Source organism: Camelus dromedarius, chromosome 15 (genome assembly GCF_036321535.1).
Source record: "Camelus dromedarius isolate mCamDro1 chromosome 15, mCamDro1.pat, whole genome shotgun sequence".
Lineage (NCBI taxonomy): Eukaryota > Metazoa > Chordata > Mammalia > Artiodactyla > Camelidae > Camelus > Camelus dromedarius.
The window spans coordinates 46,392,243-46,409,218 of NC_087450.1; the positions used below are offsets into that span (position 1 = coordinate 46,392,243).

At 35.3% G+C, this 16,976-nt stretch overlaps 1 protein-coding gene and 1 non-coding gene across 6 annotated transcripts in view; one reads left to right on the plus strand and one right to left on the minus strand.

Moving 5' to 3' along the window:
• The window catches only part of ASXL2 (ASXL transcriptional regulator 2), a 114,794-nt gene that overhangs the window by 55,823 nt on the left and 41,995 nt on the right, over positions 1-16,976 (plus strand). For 4 of the 5 annotated variants that reach the window (XM_064494679.1, XM_064494682.1, XM_031466706.2 and 1 more), the window contains 2 exons: positions 6,723-6,831; positions 10,317-10,467. In XM_064494679.1, coding sequence (XP_064350749.1) covers positions 6,723-6,831; positions 10,317-10,467 — 260 coding nt within the window. Of the gene's footprint in view, positions 1-6,722; positions 6,832-10,316; positions 10,468-11,420; positions 13,058-16,976 lie in introns of those variants that run through there. The other variant, XM_031466708.2, reaches the window with a different exon arrangement.
• Positions 14,369-14,441, minus strand: TRNAP-AGG (transfer RNA proline (anticodon AGG)). The gene has a single exon. It is a non-coding gene; the product is annotated as a tRNA-Pro (tRNA).

The following is a 16,976-nucleotide window of genomic DNA, read 5'->3' on the forward strand; positions in this document are numbered from 1 at the left end:
TCATTCTGTTAATGGTGTTGACTACTTTTGATCACTTAGTTTGTGTGATGTCTGCCAAGTTTCTCCACTCTAAAGGTATAATTTTTTTCCCTTTTGTAATTAATGGACATCTTGTGTGTGGAGGGAGATACTTTAAGATCATGTAAATATCTTGTTTCTCGTTATTTCTTTGTTCACTAGTTTTAGCATCTCATTGTTAGTTATCTGTTGCTGCTTAATAATATTACCACAGATTTAGCAACCTCAAACAATACACGTTTATTATCTCAGCTTCTGCTCTGGGCATGGCTTTACTGCGCCCTCCACAAGGCTGCAACCAAGGTGTTGACCAGGGCTGGATTCTTATCAGCGGGCTTAACTGGAGAAGGAACCACTTCTAAGCTACATGGTTGTTTTTGGGATTCAGATCCTTGGGGTTTATCAAACTGAGGTGCCTCAGTCCTCAGCTGGTTGTTGGCTAGAGGCTGTGCTGAGTTCTTTGCCACTAAGGCCTCCCCAACCTGTATGCTTCCTCTGAGCTAGCAAGGGAGAGTCACCTCCCAAGGATACTGCAGACTACTGTAATGTAGTCACTGTCTCACCCCCTCTGTTGTTTTCTGTTGGTTAGAAGCAAGTCATAGGTCCCACCCACATTCAAGGGGAGGGGATTACCGGGGTGTGGGTACCAGGGAGTGGGTATAATTAGGGGTCATTTTAGAGTATATCCACCATAGCTTCCATTGATAGTACTTGCCTGCAATATGGTTGCCACATATGGTGATTTTCTTATTATATTATTCCTTCTTTATTTGTTAGTTGGAATTCTACTGCAAGGAATTCTCCCCCATTCATTGATTTGTTTATTTATTTGTATCAGTATGAACTCATAGATTCTTCTCGTATTCTGTGGGTTATTATTTTCTACTATTATCACTTATTTTATTGCTTAAGTAGAAAGTAGCAGTTTAATTACTGCACAAACAGCATTAAGAGAAGTCTTTAGTGTTGGTATCTAACAGATTTGAGGTATAATGAAGTATTTATCAAATTACTTTAGATTAAAGGTAAATTTTAACATGTAAGATATTCTATCAGAGATCTGCAAAGCCCTTTCAGTTCCATTTGAAAATACACTCTGATGTAACAGACTTTTCAAATCATCATCAAAATGTCATGATTGCCTTTATATTGATATTTTTCAAGTGAAAAGCTAGTTTTCCTCCTAAAGATCATTGCCATATAATTTAAATGGTTAAAAGTTTTGTTGATATGATCTTAACATATTCATTCTAAAACTACTAGATCTTCCCAGCTTCTTCATCTTTCGCTCATCTCTTGTAAACACTGTAGGCAGAATCATTAGCCAGTACAAAGGCCAAGAAGTCAGACGAATTCTAAGTTATAAATGGAAAGAAGACTAGAGTAAATCAGAGCAGAGAGAGTGTGGGGGTCAAATCATATTGATAGTTCTAGACTTTATTCTAAGAACATTACGATACTGTGGATGAATTTTAAGGTAGCATGACTGTATTTGTTTTTAAAAGGTCAGTCTGGCTTCATAGTGGAGAATTGTTGGGGTGAGTGAAATTACTATCACTTGAGATAGGTCGGGAACACTGGAACACATGAAACTGGATTAGGGGAACAAGTTGTTAAACTAACTACCACGATTACTGAATCTCTTCTCTGTGACATATGCTTTATATACATTATCTGTAATCTGCACGGTCAAATTACAAAGTAGATGGTATTTCCTCTTTGGTTTTTTTTTGGTGGGTGTACTTAGGTATATTTATTTATTTATTTACTTTTTAACGGAGGTACTGGGGATTGAACCAGGATCTTGTTCATTCTAGGCATGCACTGTCACTGAGCTATACCCTTCCCCCTTCCTCTGTTTTACAGATGAGAAAATTAAGAGTGTTTAGAGTGACTTGCCCATGGCCACACTGAAATTTGAATTCAGATTGGTATGAATACACAAATCTGATCTTTTTTTTTTCCCTTTGCCACACAGTGATATCTTCTTTCATGAGTTACTATATCTTGTTTCATCTGAGCAATGCTATTATAGACTTCTGATCTTTCAGCCCTATTGGCTACTTGTAAGGAACTACTTTTACTGGCAGTATAACTGAAGTTACTTCTGTTCTTGGGCCTTGGGCATGAAGCATCTTAGTGTATTTCCTTCATGAGATAGATTCAGTGTAAAATTATAGCACTACACTTGTTCCTCTCCTTAAGAGAACTGTCCCCTCCCCCCAGTGTCTTGAGCATAGTCAAGAAAGATTAGATGCTACATTGCCTCAAGATAGTTACGTGATCGTTTTGTTACTTGACGTCACATCAGTATTGATTTCCTCAGTATCGGGATTTTATCACTCATGCATGTGATGCCTGTTCCTTCAAGTTATTCAGTTATTTTTTAAAATTATATTATTCTGAAGTTACTTCTCTTGAAAGTATGTTCCTGCCATCGTGGGCAGTGTAGCCTATTTTCTCTGCCATTGCTTCATTATTCATGAAAATAAACTCTGCCAGGATTCTCTGACTTCTTATATTTTCCTGAAATCAAATCTAAATTTTGTTTTAAACAGTACAGTGGGTTTTTCAAAACTTTATTTCCTTCAAAGGAAGAGTACACCAGATTTGCAAGGAAAAGATGATGGTGTCTGTGTCTCTGTTACCACATCTTTTCACCAGATGTGTGCACCATTTACTTTCATTTTATGAGTTTTATTTTAAGGAGTTTTTTTGGTTTGGTTTGGTTGCATTGGATATTTTGTTTGGTTTTGGTTTGGGTTTTTTTTGTTTTTGTTTTTGTTTTTTTTTAATCTAGGTGCTAAATCGTTCTCTCTCACCTAATTTATATTCATAATTCCAAAATCCAAAGTGCTTGGAAAACTTTTTTCATGCTTTTGTTACTAAACTTCATTTGTCAGCAGCACTTCTCTTGGACAGACGTGAAACTATATGTAGTCTTTGTATATCCCACTTCGTGTGATTATTCATGTATTTCACTGTGTTTGGTTATGGGATTGCTGCCTCTAATCTCTCTGGCATATCATGTTGCCTTTCTAAGATCCAACAGATTTTTGTGTTTGAAACATTTGGCCTTATGTGTTTTTGCCAGGGATTGTAGATCTGTGTGTATATTGATAGGATTGATTACAGTGTACTGTGGCAGTTTGTTCCCTTGTCTGTCTCTCCTATTAGACTCTGAACTAAGAAAGCTTTCCTCTTTGGATCCACAGACTCTCATTTATTGGGTACTTAATAAGCAGTACTAAATAGAGTGTGTACTTAATATTAAAATTGAATACCAAAAATTGGGGCAAACCTTTACCAGATAGGTTATTGAACTCTAGATTATAGCATGTTTCCTTTTCAGTTGGTTATACATTCTTTTTAAGCAGTCTCTTTCCTGTTCTGTTTGTTTTCTTTCTTCTAACTGGAATCTTGGCTTTACTATTTACTAATAACTACGTGATCTTGAACAGTTTACTTAACACCTCAATACATTCGTTTGTTCATTTGTAAAAATGGTGTCATAGTTTTGCTTGCCTCAAAGGATTGTTGTGAGGGCTAACCAGAATGCTTCCTGGAATTCACCACTCCTTTTGTTGTTAATGTAGCTGCTATTGATTCATATCCTGTTGGTTACCTTACTAACATACTAACATTCTCTTACTGACTTTGAGATCATTTTCGTGCTTTGATACTTTTAACAATGCTGGAGTGTTGTTATACATTCTTAAGTCCTTATGGCCTTATTTTTGTAGGATAGATTGAAGTAGGATTGTTGGATCGGTGGCTCATATTTTAAATTTTAGTGGATATTTCCATGTTACTTTCCTAGAACAGAATTGAGAAATGGATAGGGAGAGGGTAGCAGTTTTCAGTCCTACCAGCAGTCTGTGAGAGTATTCGTTTGCCCATAACCTTACTAGCAATGGATTTTATCAATTTATTTTTTTTGAATTTTAAAGTAATTTTAAACTCACAGGAAACTATAAAAATAGTCACATGTGTATCTCACCCAGCTTCCTCCAACGGTAACATCTTTTATATAACTGTAGTACAAGATCAAAACCAGGAAATTGACGTTAGTACGGCACTGCTAACAAAGACTTGAATCCATTTGATTTCTCCCGGTCTGACCAATGGTATCTCAATTTCGTTTGGTTTTCTTTGACCACTGTTAAGTTTGGGCTTCTTTTCATGTATTCTATTGGCCATTTACATTGCATGTTCATATTCTTCATCTATTTTTTCTAATGGCTTGTTTGCGTTTTCCTCAAAGAAGTTCTATCAGGACTATTCATTTTTTGTCTGCCATTTGTTTCGCATTTACTTATTCCAGCTTTGTATACTTTGTATAGTTTTGTTGATGATATTTTCTTTTTCTTGTACAGAAATTTTTGTCTAGTCATTAGGGTTTTCTTTTGTGGTTTTGGGGTTTTTCTCTTATGTGGAAAGATTTCTTATCCTATAGATTGTACTGTTTGCCTTTAATATCTTCTACTTTTTACATTTTGGCCTTTAATCCATTTGGAATATGTTTTTATATATACTGTGAGAATTATTGTCCCCAGTGTACAACATGATATGCCAGCACTACTTATTAAATAAACTATTTTATTTAGGACTCCTTCAGCTGCTTATGACTTAAAACCTCAACAAAATTCCAGAGGTACGACTGGCTTTAGGCAAGGCTTAATACAGTGGCAAAAGTAATATTGCTAAAAAATATATTGCTGTTTTCCTCTTTTCTCAGCTCTGCTTTTTTGGGTGTTGATTTTTTTTCCCTATAATCGTTGCTTCACCCTTCCTTTCTCTGTCCTATGTGTTGTTCGACCCCAATTCCAGATATTTCCCTCATGGTCTTATGACTGAAAGTTTATTTCCTCATGCTGCTCAGGGGAAGAGAAAGGCTCTCTTTCTGAAGCTTCCCTGGAGAGCATGTTTCTTTCCCAGATGCCCAAGTAAACAGCTCCTTAGATTGCTGGCACTGAATGAGCCATGTATCTTCCTGAATCTGTCACTGTGCAGGTTGGGAGAGGAGTGCACATGGAAATGGTAATTGGCTTTTCCAATCAGGAAATGCTAGTTTAACAGCTTGGATTTACACTTTTGATGACCATGGAGTTAAGTCTGTCTCAATTTCATGAGAATGAGAGAGGGATAATGTTTCACAGGAAATTTTAGGTACCATCTCCAGAAGAGGGAACAGATGCCAGGTCATCAAACCACAGGTGGCAATGTCATGACCCAATCTTCCTCCTACTACACAGAACTAGTACCTTTTACATTTATGATTCTCTGTTTCTGTATTTTCTATTTTGTTTCACCAGCAGTCTATAAGAGTGCACATTTGCCTATTTATTCTGCCCCAGAAACATACTGCTTCAGTGGTAGTGGCTTAGTGTACGTCGTAGGCAAATCTCTCATTATTTATTTCCTAGGTATTTCTTGGGCAATTTTTATGTATTTATTTGATGCAAACTTTGGAATTCTGACTAGAATTGCCTTATGTATATTTTTAACTTGGAAATATCTAAATTAAATTAACATATCTGGAAAAAAAATCCTGGAGAAACTCAGCATTTTTTTTTTTTTTTTTTAGCGAAAGGTTTTTATTTTCTTTGTTGTCCTTCATCTTTTCAGTTTTTGACCCTCAGCACTTTCACAATACCAAAAGACAGTGGACACATGGCCCTGCTCTCCCCTACAGAGAACTCTTATCTTTAGGTACCCAAGATATCTAACAGCCTCTTGCTGTAGGCTTCTTTGAGTTATTGAGTAGTACCTGGAAATGTGCAAATAAGCTGCCCTCGGGTATTGTGAGTTTTTGTTTTTTTTTTTTGAATTTAAGGATGCCACACATCTCCATTTAGATTACTGTAGGCAAATGAAATTGATTACAATTAGAAAAGAAAATAATATAAGTAAAAATATTTTTTACAGATAATTTATAGTATACCTAAAACTCTAGAAAATATGATAAATATATATTAGATTTAGTAAACATTTTAACCAAGTTTCTACATAGAAGATGACTGTTCCAAAGCCTATTTTATACCTTTAAAAAGTGATCTGATAGGTAAATACAAGAGACCATAGTAATATATACAAGTATGGAATCAGTACGTTGTATACCTGACATTAATATAATGTTATATGTCAATTCTATCTCAGTTAAAAATAAATACAAGAGACCATGGAAATGTATTCTTTTATGACTCAGATTCAGTCTGGTGCAGCTGTATGCAAGGAGATTACTACTGTTTATTTGTGTGTGTTTTCATTTTCCTCAGTGTTTTACTTATGGACATTTAAAGCATGTGCTAAATGAAAAAGATTTTTTTTTAAAAAAAGATCTGATTTTATTGAGGTATATTAACAAAGACAACTGTAAGTGAAATTAAAGTCTTTACAAGATAAATTTGTAATACTTCTGTGAGGTAAATCTTTCTTCACTTAAATGTTAAGTGCTGAATCAGGATTAAGAAAATTAAAGAATTTATTTTTTCTTTAGATTTTTGGGAATGAATTTTATATCCGTTTTCTTCGTGACAGTCTCCTTAGATTGATGGACTTTTTATAGTTTATAACGTGTCTATGTCAGATGAGTGTTGACCAGTTAATTTTATCTTAATTGTGTTACACAGGATATTCAGAGACAGAAACTAATTATGTTTTTTTCTTTTCTTTCATTCTTTTTTCTTTTTTTCCTGTGGCAGTGGGACTTCCCCTCTTGCATGCCTGAATGCAATGCTGCACACAAACTCCCGAGGTGAAGAAGGCATCTTCTATAAGGTTCCAGGTAGAATGGGAGTATATACTTTGAAGGTAAATATTTTTGTTAGGGAGTCATTTAAAAAGTAAAAACAGGAAGTGACTGCATATAAATAATAATTGCATTATAGAGACAGAATTCTGTTCTTGAAGAACTCACTTTTAGGAAGAGGTAAAGTTTTCAACACTGTATCCAATTTTTTTTTTAATGGGTAACCATCTGTAGGTAGGTCAGAGAAATACTTCATTTTTCATTCTTTACTGTAGTATTATTTTGAAAGGATGAAATGAAGATGACTTTCAGTGACTTTTTAAAGGGCCTCACACCATTTAAATAATAATGAGTGTTACTGTGGAGCATACAACCTTGATCCTTTTTTTAAAAAATTTTTATTTTTTTATTGAAGTATAATTGATTTATGATATTGTTAGTTTCAATTATACAGCAAAATGATTCAAGTATACATTTTTTTCCAGATTATTTTCCACCAGCCTTGATGCTTTATATTACTTTCTCATTTAATTTTCCATTACAATTCAGAGTTGTGGTTATTATTGCTTTATTAAAATGGAGAAAGCTGAAGTTTAGAGGATTGGATTTTCTTGTCCAGTGTTGGCCAGATAGTATCAAAACCAGAACATGAACCCAGATCTAACTGAATTCCCATGTTCTTTTACCATAAGAGGCTTGCTAATTTCTAATTTCTGCAGTGAAAAGAGACCTTGACTTATCAGTGTCCTTTCTGTTACAAGAAGGAAAAACAAATGATCTTGAGTAAAACAGATAATTTATTAGTTCATATAACTAAAAATTCTAGGAAAAGTTAGCCTGAATTCAGGATCTCAAATGATTGCCATCAGGGATGGGTCTCTCTGCTTCCTTTGGGCTTCATTCTGAGGTAGGCTCTCTCCTCATCATACCTAACTTCAGTCCCAGCCCCCATTCTGCAAGCTGTAAGTGTGGAGAGCAAGTCTCAGGAACTGAAGCAGGAGCCCTTTAGTTAGTTCTGATGTGGCTTAATTGGTTTGGCTTGGCCCATGTGCCTATACCTGAATGATTGCCGTTGCCAATATATTGAATCTTCTGATTGACCACTTACTCTTTGGTTCATGATCACCCTTGATGAGAAGGTGTGGTTAAGCCCTCTCAAGCCAGATGAATTGAGGAGAGGGTTGTTTTCCAAAGGAAATTTGTCAGCAGAAGGAAAATTAATGCTTGGCTTGCAATGACTATGTCCATATGTATGTGGGACTCTGTCCCCTCTTAACTATGTAGCTTTAAGCTGTAGTCCTTGCTATGCTCAGTGGTTGTGTGTAGCCCACTAACATTAAAAAGATCAGACTTACCTATAATACTTCCTTTTAAAACACTTCGCTGAGCTTCATGAGGTTATAGGAATCTAGTCCCATATGGAGCTTTCTGTGTTTCTTTTAGGTTTTAGCTCTTCTAGACCTTCCATATTATTAATAATGTTTATTAAATGCCTACTCTATACTGGACACTGTAGAGGCTATAAAGAAGGGTAAAACTATGGTCTCTGATCTCTTGAAGCTCACGTTACTAAAATAATTGCAATTGCATACTGACAAAACGTACTGTGCTGTAAAGTGCTGTGATAGTGCAGGGAAATAAAGATTCATCTTGAATAAAGGGATCTAGAAGTTTTTGTTTGTTTTTATTTTTGTTTTTTTAAACTGAACTTGAGTTGAACTTTGGTAGATAAGTAATGGGAGGAAGGGCCTTCCAGCACAAGGGACTAGCTTAAGCAGAGGCATAGATAAATGGATTCAGAAGAGATTTGAAAGTAGAGTAAATTGGGGTGGTCAGACCATAATCTGTGTGTGAGGTAGTGTGGTAATGAGTCAGGATGGGTAAGTGTTAGGTGAAGAACAAACTGGAGGCTTTTGAAAACCTGACTGAGCAGAGAGAGAGAGGAGGTTGGGAGGGTATGTTCTGAGGAAATGGCAGAGGTTTTTCAGGAGAATAACAAGATCAAATCCATGTTTAGGACGATAATTCAAGTAGGATAGACTTAAGGGTAGAGCAGGAAAACTTGTCAAAAAGATAGTTGTGATTGTTTGGAAGCGATAATTGGCCTTAACTATGAGAGTGATGAAAGAGTTGGAGGCAAGGACCATTAGAGAAAATGTAAACTATTTGGAGTGAGTAAAAGAAGAGTGCAGTGATTCTAATATTTGGGGTGTGAGTAGATCCTGGAGGGGTCACAAGTTTAAGAAGATAGTTCTATTTGTATTTAAAATACATGTTGAATTTACATGTCAAGAGGTCTGGTTGGCAAGTAACTCTATAATAAAGTTTCCTGGATTTTGAAGGAAAGAATAGGAAAATAAGGGATGTATATTTTAAGAAAGTGTGTAACATAAGAAATGGTTCTGAGTGAAATGGCACTGAAGTATAAACATAAGTGGAATAAAAACAGTTCCTTATTAGACCAGTGAGTACTATCTTGGCTATAATGTCCTGAGTGCAAATTATAGGTAGGAGGTAATATGTCAGAATTGTTTTTTCTCTGATTATAAAAATTAAATTATATGGGAAAACAAAAAAATACATTGAGTGGAAAAAAGTATCATCCATAGTTTTATAACTTAGAAATAACATTCACTAATGTGTTTATTTATATGTATATATTTTGTATACTACATAAATAATAGTAGCTAATATTTGTTGAGCTCTTATCATATGCCAGGCACTATTCTAAGCATTTTACATTTACTAACTCATTTAATTTCAGAATGATCTCTTAAGGTAGGTACTATTACCCCATCTTATAGATAGGGTAACTGAGGCATGAGAGTTTAAGACTTTGACCAAGGCTGCATAATTAGGAGAAGGTAGATCCAGAATCCAAACCCAGAAGTCTTAATTTCCTAGTTCTTGATCTTGTAACTACCCTATTACATCTGTCACATACTGTGCTGACACAGGTATCCTTTCTGATGAGCATTCTCACTATTCAGTGGAGAAAACAAAGATTCATGTGATTTCTTTTCTTTTCTTTTCTTTTTTTATTGATTCCTTTTGTATTGACTCATACTACTTACTAACCACTTTCCAGGAACCAATTAGATTGAAATAATGCACTATCTCTTGCTATCCAGATACTTAACTGAATTTGCAGTACATAATGGTTCTTACATACACACAAATATGTATAGTACATGGATGGTGGATGTACATACATTTTTTAAAGATTGTTATCATATAGTTTTTTTATCCTGAACATTTCATCATTTACTTGGACTTAATATATACCAAGTTTTTGTCTAATTTAATCCTCTATATTGTACCTGCATAAGATTGTCATGTATAATTTTTATCTTTGGGTGTAGATGGAAACATCAGCTAATTTGACCCAAAGAAGAAAGATGACAGGAATTCAGAAAATATTGCTACTAAATCTTATAATACTAAAAATTAATCAGCACAAATAAGTCACAGCAATGCATATCAGAAATTTAATTCCTATTTGCTGAAATGATAATGATTAATCCTAATTGGATGCCTACATTTTCAGAAAGATGTGCCGGATGGGGTGAAAGAGCTATCAGAAGGTTCAGAAGAAAGCAGTGATGGTCAGTCAGATTCTCAGAGTTCTGAGAACAGCAGCAGCAGCAGTGATGGTGGCAGCAACAAGGAGGGAAAAAAGAGCAGGTGGAAGAGGAAAGGTAAATCCACCTGATCCCTCAATAAAGTACTGAATGCTGGAGGATAAATGCCCCTATTAGTCATTCTTGTTTTTCCAGACCCCGGGTCAGTCTCTTTCCCTTACCAGTTAGATCAGTACTGTTCAGTAGAGTTTCCTGCAGGGATGGAAATGTTCTGTATCTGTGCTGACCAGCTCAACACAGTAGCCACTAGCTACATGTGTCTACTGAGCACTTGAAACATAGCTAGTGTGACTCAGGAACTGAATTTTTAATTTTATTGTAGCTTAAATTTAAATAGCCACATGTAGCTAGTGGCCATCACATTGGACAACATGACCCTAGGTTTTACTTTGGTTTATTTTCTGTCCTTGGCCACCCATAGCCTTTTAAAGGATGCTCTTAATTTATTTACTTCTTTAATCCTCTCTTCTAAAATTTGAGCACTTAATTGCTCTAACAACTCTCTCCTTACTAGGAAAAGAATGCTTTTCATTTCTACTAGCAAAGACTAAATTTAGTCTGTTGGTCTTTGCTCTCATCTCCTGCTTGGTGTCTGCTTCATAGCTTACCCAAAAAACTTTAGGGAATAACATCTTTGTTACTGCAGTTTCCCGGAGATGAATTTTCCACCTAAGGATACATTTTGTTACCTATTCTTGCTGATTATTTGTAGCTTCTTGTCAAGAGTCTTTTTGAAGAGAGCAAATTGTTTTTACCCCAATGTTGATAATTTTAGCTGTACGTGGCAAAGCAGATTTTAAGCCAGTTCATGCTATTCCGTTATAAGGACCAATGTAGTGAGATTCCAGAGCAGAGTAGACATCCTAGAGTTTCCCTTGTTTGGGTGTCCTCTTAGGTTTGAGTTACAGGTGAGCTATCTTTGGATCTAGAAGCTAGAGTTATGTTTGTTGGAATACTTGACTCATTAATTTTAAGTGTCTGTAGAACTATTGATTTTGAACTATATCAGAAGAATCATCTGATTCATTACCATGTCTGTGTTACTGAGTGTGCTACTCTTGGAGAGAATTTAGATAATTGGTAGCATTATCTGTGTTCTCTGATACAGCTACTGCACATGCAATTTGGGTAAATTTTGTAACCAGAAGATTTTAGGTTTAAGATCACAACCACTTGGAGAGCAACCCAGACCTCATATGCTAAGAACAAATGGAATAAGGCAAGACAGAGTTGGGAACTGTGACCAATATTTTTAATATATATTTAAAGTAATCCCTGTCAGTAGTGGAAAGAGGTGTGTCCAGGACCTTAAATTTCTCAGAGTCCACTAAAGACCCTTTTTTTTTTTTGAGGAGTGGAGCCAAAAGTGTTAAGGGCTGTGTCTCTCCTCTGCTCCTCCCCAGTTGACATTTTTCTTCCTAAGTTTGGAAGTTGTTGATCTAAGATTAGGAACCAAGCATCAGACAAGGGAAACAGATTCATACTTTCTGGATGTGGCTGGAAACGGAAATCAGTATTAAAGGAGGTCAGACTAGTAAACTGGGAACAAAATCATGGTCTTAGAGATCTTTGCTTTTCATTTGTCACATAGGCTACAGTAGCTGTTTTCTGAGTAGTGGCTGTAACATGGTTGTGAAAGGCTGTTTCTAAGAATTGTAGGTAAATGTATTGTGATGTAGGAGGATCTAAGAAATAACCGAACTCCCTTGTCAGTAGCTTAGTGAATAGATACCTTGCCCCACACCCAGCATAATAGTAGAGGATACTAATAGCAAGGTAATAGCATTTTCAAAATTATGATCCAGATAAATTATTTTTGAGCTACCTCTGATTCCTTCCTCTTCTAGAAATTGTCACAATATTAAATACTTATCCTCAGTTTACGTTGAGATGTTCAGTAAAGATCTTTTCTAATTGTAGCCTATTAAACTGAGAATAGGCGGGCCACATGTGGAGTTTGGAAGTGGAGATGAGAGGTGCGCATGATGCATGGAAGTCACATTTACTCTTGCAGCTCTAATATTAAGAAATGGATAAATGCTGAGCTAGCAATAATGAAGAATGATTTAGTTCTCATAGGTTGTGCTCTCATTCATGGGTCATACATATGGCATAAGCATAGAAACGTAACATTTTAGGTTTATAGTAAATATTTATGAATGTTTTTGTAATCCAGTGCAAATTAAAGTGGAAAACATGCGGTTAGCAGTGATAGGAGCAGCATACTGCAGAACAGTTCTAAATCAGTTGCAGTTATTAGTAAAGGTAAAACAAACTAAATGTGCCTATTCCTTGTTCTTATTTAGGGCTTTTTCTCTCAGTCTGACATCACTTTATTTCAAATGCTTTGTAAGACAGGAAGAACACTGAGATAGTATCAAAACCCACTTCCTTTTATGTACAAAAATAAAGAGCTCTGACAGCAAAACTGATACTTCTAGTTGAAAATCGATAGAAACTCTTGATGTAGGTCTACCTTTCAGCCAAATGGGAACAAAGAACAGAACTTTGAAATCCAGTCCAATATTAAAACTAGCTTATTGATTTCTGTGTAAGGTAGAAGAACTCAGAATTTTGTAGTTTTGGTTCCTAATTTTCAGACAGGAAACAATGTTCAGAGAAGAGCTTTATGGAATTCCAAGCCAAGGTAAGATGGAACAACACCAGAAAAAAATGTTTAAAACTTTTTCTGTTGCCTTTTTTTGTAGGATTGTAGCTAAGTGAAGCTCTGCCTTTTCCCTAAAATATAAACACTACAACATGAAGCAACTCAGAAGTATTATTTTTATCTTCTGATAAGGTTTTATTAAATTTTGGTCTGCTTTAAAAATGTCTTAAAAATTAATTATGTGAAATTACACTTTTTCACCTTTAAGAAATTATCACTTCTTTCCAGGAATATGATCTAATGTTAATTTTACTGCTTATTCAGATATTTGATACATAGTGTGCTTGAAGTTACTTAAAATACCATTGACCTGTCTGCCTTCTAACATCATTTATATAAATGTTTTAAGTTACTGAATAGGGGTGATTATGTATAGAAATGTCTCCTTTAAAAAGTATCCTGGAGAGAAAAATGCCTTTGGCAGTGTTAACTGATGTGCGGAGAAACCTTTGGGAGAGAGTTTCTCTTCTCTCTGGGGTGGTTGGTGTCTGAGTTGGAGGTTTTAGCTCTGTTAGATATTAAAGACAGCTATACTATTAGGACCTGGATAGGTAGGGTACCCAGGAGCAGGGGAAGGGTTCAGGTATGGACTCTTCATCTTTGATTAGGGGGCTGTTTGGATATAATTAGGAGCCATGGCCTACCCAGTTAGGAGTGGACTGCACTTGGTGTGGAAAGAAAGGACTTAGAACTAAAAAACGGTCTGTTACTTCTGGAAATGAAATTCCTCTAAAGAAAGATGATTGTGAAAATAAAAACTCCCTTAGTAGAAGGATTGCCATTTTTTGGACAATTAAAACAATTCATGGAACTTAAGTTGTTAACCTGTCTTTCAATTATTAGTCCTTCAACTAGATAAAGCTCAGTTTGAATTTTGATGTTACTGCTTCATTATTTCTGAGTCACTTCAGAGGGGCCCATTAATTGTCTTCAGGAGAAAATAAAACACTGAGAGATTATTTACTGAAGCTTTAAATTTAAATGCATCTAATGTGAATAGTCCATACCCTTTGACCTTGTTTAAAATAATAAGCATTTGTTGATATGGAAAATTCTCAGTGCTATAAAAGTAGTACCTTCTCAGTGGATGATACATAAATATCCAACAGCCTGAAATTACCCCAGTGAACTATGTAGAACTGGCTCTAATGAGCAAGCCTCAAGTTCCAAAACTTGTTTCAAATATTTTTCTGAAAACACTTAATTTTGAGTTTAAAAAGACTTCTCTGGTAGGTTGCTGTTTGGTTTTTGAGTGTGGCATTTTTGGTTTTTTGGTCTCTCTTCTTTTAATGGAGGTAATGGGGATTGAACACCAAGACCTCGTGCATCCTAGGCACACACTCTACCACTGAGCTATACCTCATCTCCCATTTTTGTTTATTTAAATCGAATAATGAGTGCTGATCTTTTGATCAGAACTTGTTACTGTTTAGTTACATCTATATATTTATATGAAAGCAAGTTTTTTTTTTTTCTAATCAGGTACTAAATGTGTTCTTAAATGAGTGCTTTTAATCTGTTGAGCAGTCTGCATTGGAGGACAAGTAGTTTAGGATATAATCTTGAGCATTTTTGTTTAGGCCATTAGTTTATTTGCAAAACCAAATAAACATCTCTCTTTAAACTACATGTTACACTTACTCTTTCTCCAGTACATCCTATTTGCCAGGTATGTGGGAAATTTGAATAAGGTGTGGCCCCCACCCATATCTTGAGGTATAGAACAATAAGCAGATAATTAGCAGATAACTTAATAAGTAGTATGTTTTTATATTTATCATCTATGGCAGCATTAGAGAAGGGAGTAGTTAACTTTACCTGGATTAGTAAGTATTGTATGAACTCTAGAAATTTTAATATACTTTTCTTCCCTTGAGAGTATAATCTCTAGGGAAGAGAGGCTATATCATGGAAAGAAAATATATATAAAGGCAAGAAGGTGGAAGTATATGAACAGTATTCTCAAAAAGCTATAGGAGGTTAAGTTTGGCTCGAAGAGGGGATTTGTGGAACGAGAGAAGGGGGAGAAGTTGGGATCAGACTGTTCATGTTTAGTGGTAGCTTCCATTATTTATAGGTGATTGGTGTGCAGTTAGATATGTAGTGTGGATTAGAAAATGGCCACACTGCTGATTTGACCAAATGTTCACAGTGACATATCAAGAGGAACAAGATTTTTGTTTATAGACCCTTCTCTGTTTGTTTCATCCTATTGTCCATTTAGTATCTGGGTTAATATACTAGCTTCTTTATTTGTTTTTCTGCTCACTAGTATTCACGTTAGTTCAATTTATTTCTAATCACCGATGCATAGGTTAAAAGAATTAATTTCCATTCTACCGTTGAAAGTCATTTGTTGTGGGTAGTGTATTTCCTTGGTGCAGGATGACAGTTTTATTTGAATTAAGAAGTAAAACTGGTAATACAGAAATATGACAGATTATTTTTCTCTAAGGGCCGCTTTGTAAGAAAAGATTATATACAGGGACTTGATACAGCTAAAATGCACCTTTAATGTTCATTTCTCAAATAATGTCTTATTTTTAATATCGTTATCCTTTTTAAGATATAACCCTAGGAAATCTTGGTTCCTCATTTTGTAACTGTGTGGCCCTGTTCCCATGCCTTCCCACACACCCCCTGCCCCATCCCCACCTCCCGACTAGCCTTTTACTCGTAAACTGTTCATCAGGAAGGAAACCTCCCAACACATTGTAGATCTATACTTATGTAAAATACAATAAAAATGGCCCAGCAGTGTCAACTTTTTATGAAAGTCTCTAAATGCTTAGTCTCCCTTTTGTACTCATTTTCATTGTTAGTCATTTAGATCATCTTTTATGCAAAGCATTTTCCAGTCTTTGTCATTTTTCTATGGATTGTCGTCTTCTAGTGGCTTTTTGAATATAAGCCATGCAAATAACTTCTTATTCTGTGTGGCCTGTCTTTTCACTCTCTGAAACATAACTTTTGATGAACACAGTTTCTTAACTTTAGTATAATTTAATACATCCTTAAGAAAATCCGTTTCCCACTGACATGAAAGTAGTTTCTTCTGGGCCGTAAAACACTCCTTGACAAATTTAAAGAAATATAAATCTATAATGTCTGCTCTTAGATCCCAATGGAATTAAACTAGGAATCAGTAGCAGAAAGATAACTGGAAGATCCCAAATATGTGGAGGTTAAGCACATACTTCTAAATAATTCATGTCAAAGAAGAAATCTTGAGAAATTTTGACATACTTTGAAATAAATGAAAATACAACTTAATAAAATCTGTGGTATGCAGTGAAAGCAGTGCTTAGAGGGAAATTTACAGCATTGAATGCATCTATTAGAAAAGAAGAAAGAAGTAATCTGAGCTTCCACCTTAGGAAATTAGAAAAAGAAGAGCAAATTACACCCAGCGTAAGCAGAAGAAAAGAAATAAGAATTAGAATAGAAATCAATGAAATTGAAAATAAGATATCAGTAGAGAAAATCAATGAAACCAAAAGCTGGTCCTTTGAAAAGATACTAAAATTACTAAGCCTCTCCCCAGGCTAAGAGAAAAAGGAGACAGAAATTACGAATATCAGAAACGAGAGGCCATCACTACAGATCCCATGGGTCTTAAAAGGGTGATAAAGGAATATTTTGAACAATTTTGTGCCCACAGATTTGATAATCTAGATGAAATGGATCAATTTCTTGACAAAGTCTGTCAAAAATCACGGAAGAATAGACAGTCTGAGTAGGCCTGTATCAATTAAGGAAATTGAATCAACAATTATTTCCAAAGCAGAAAGCACCAAGCCCAGATTGATTCACTGATGAATTCTTTTAAACATTTAAAGAAGAAACTATACAAATTCTCTGTAATCTCTTTCAGAGGATAGAGGCAGAGGGAATACTT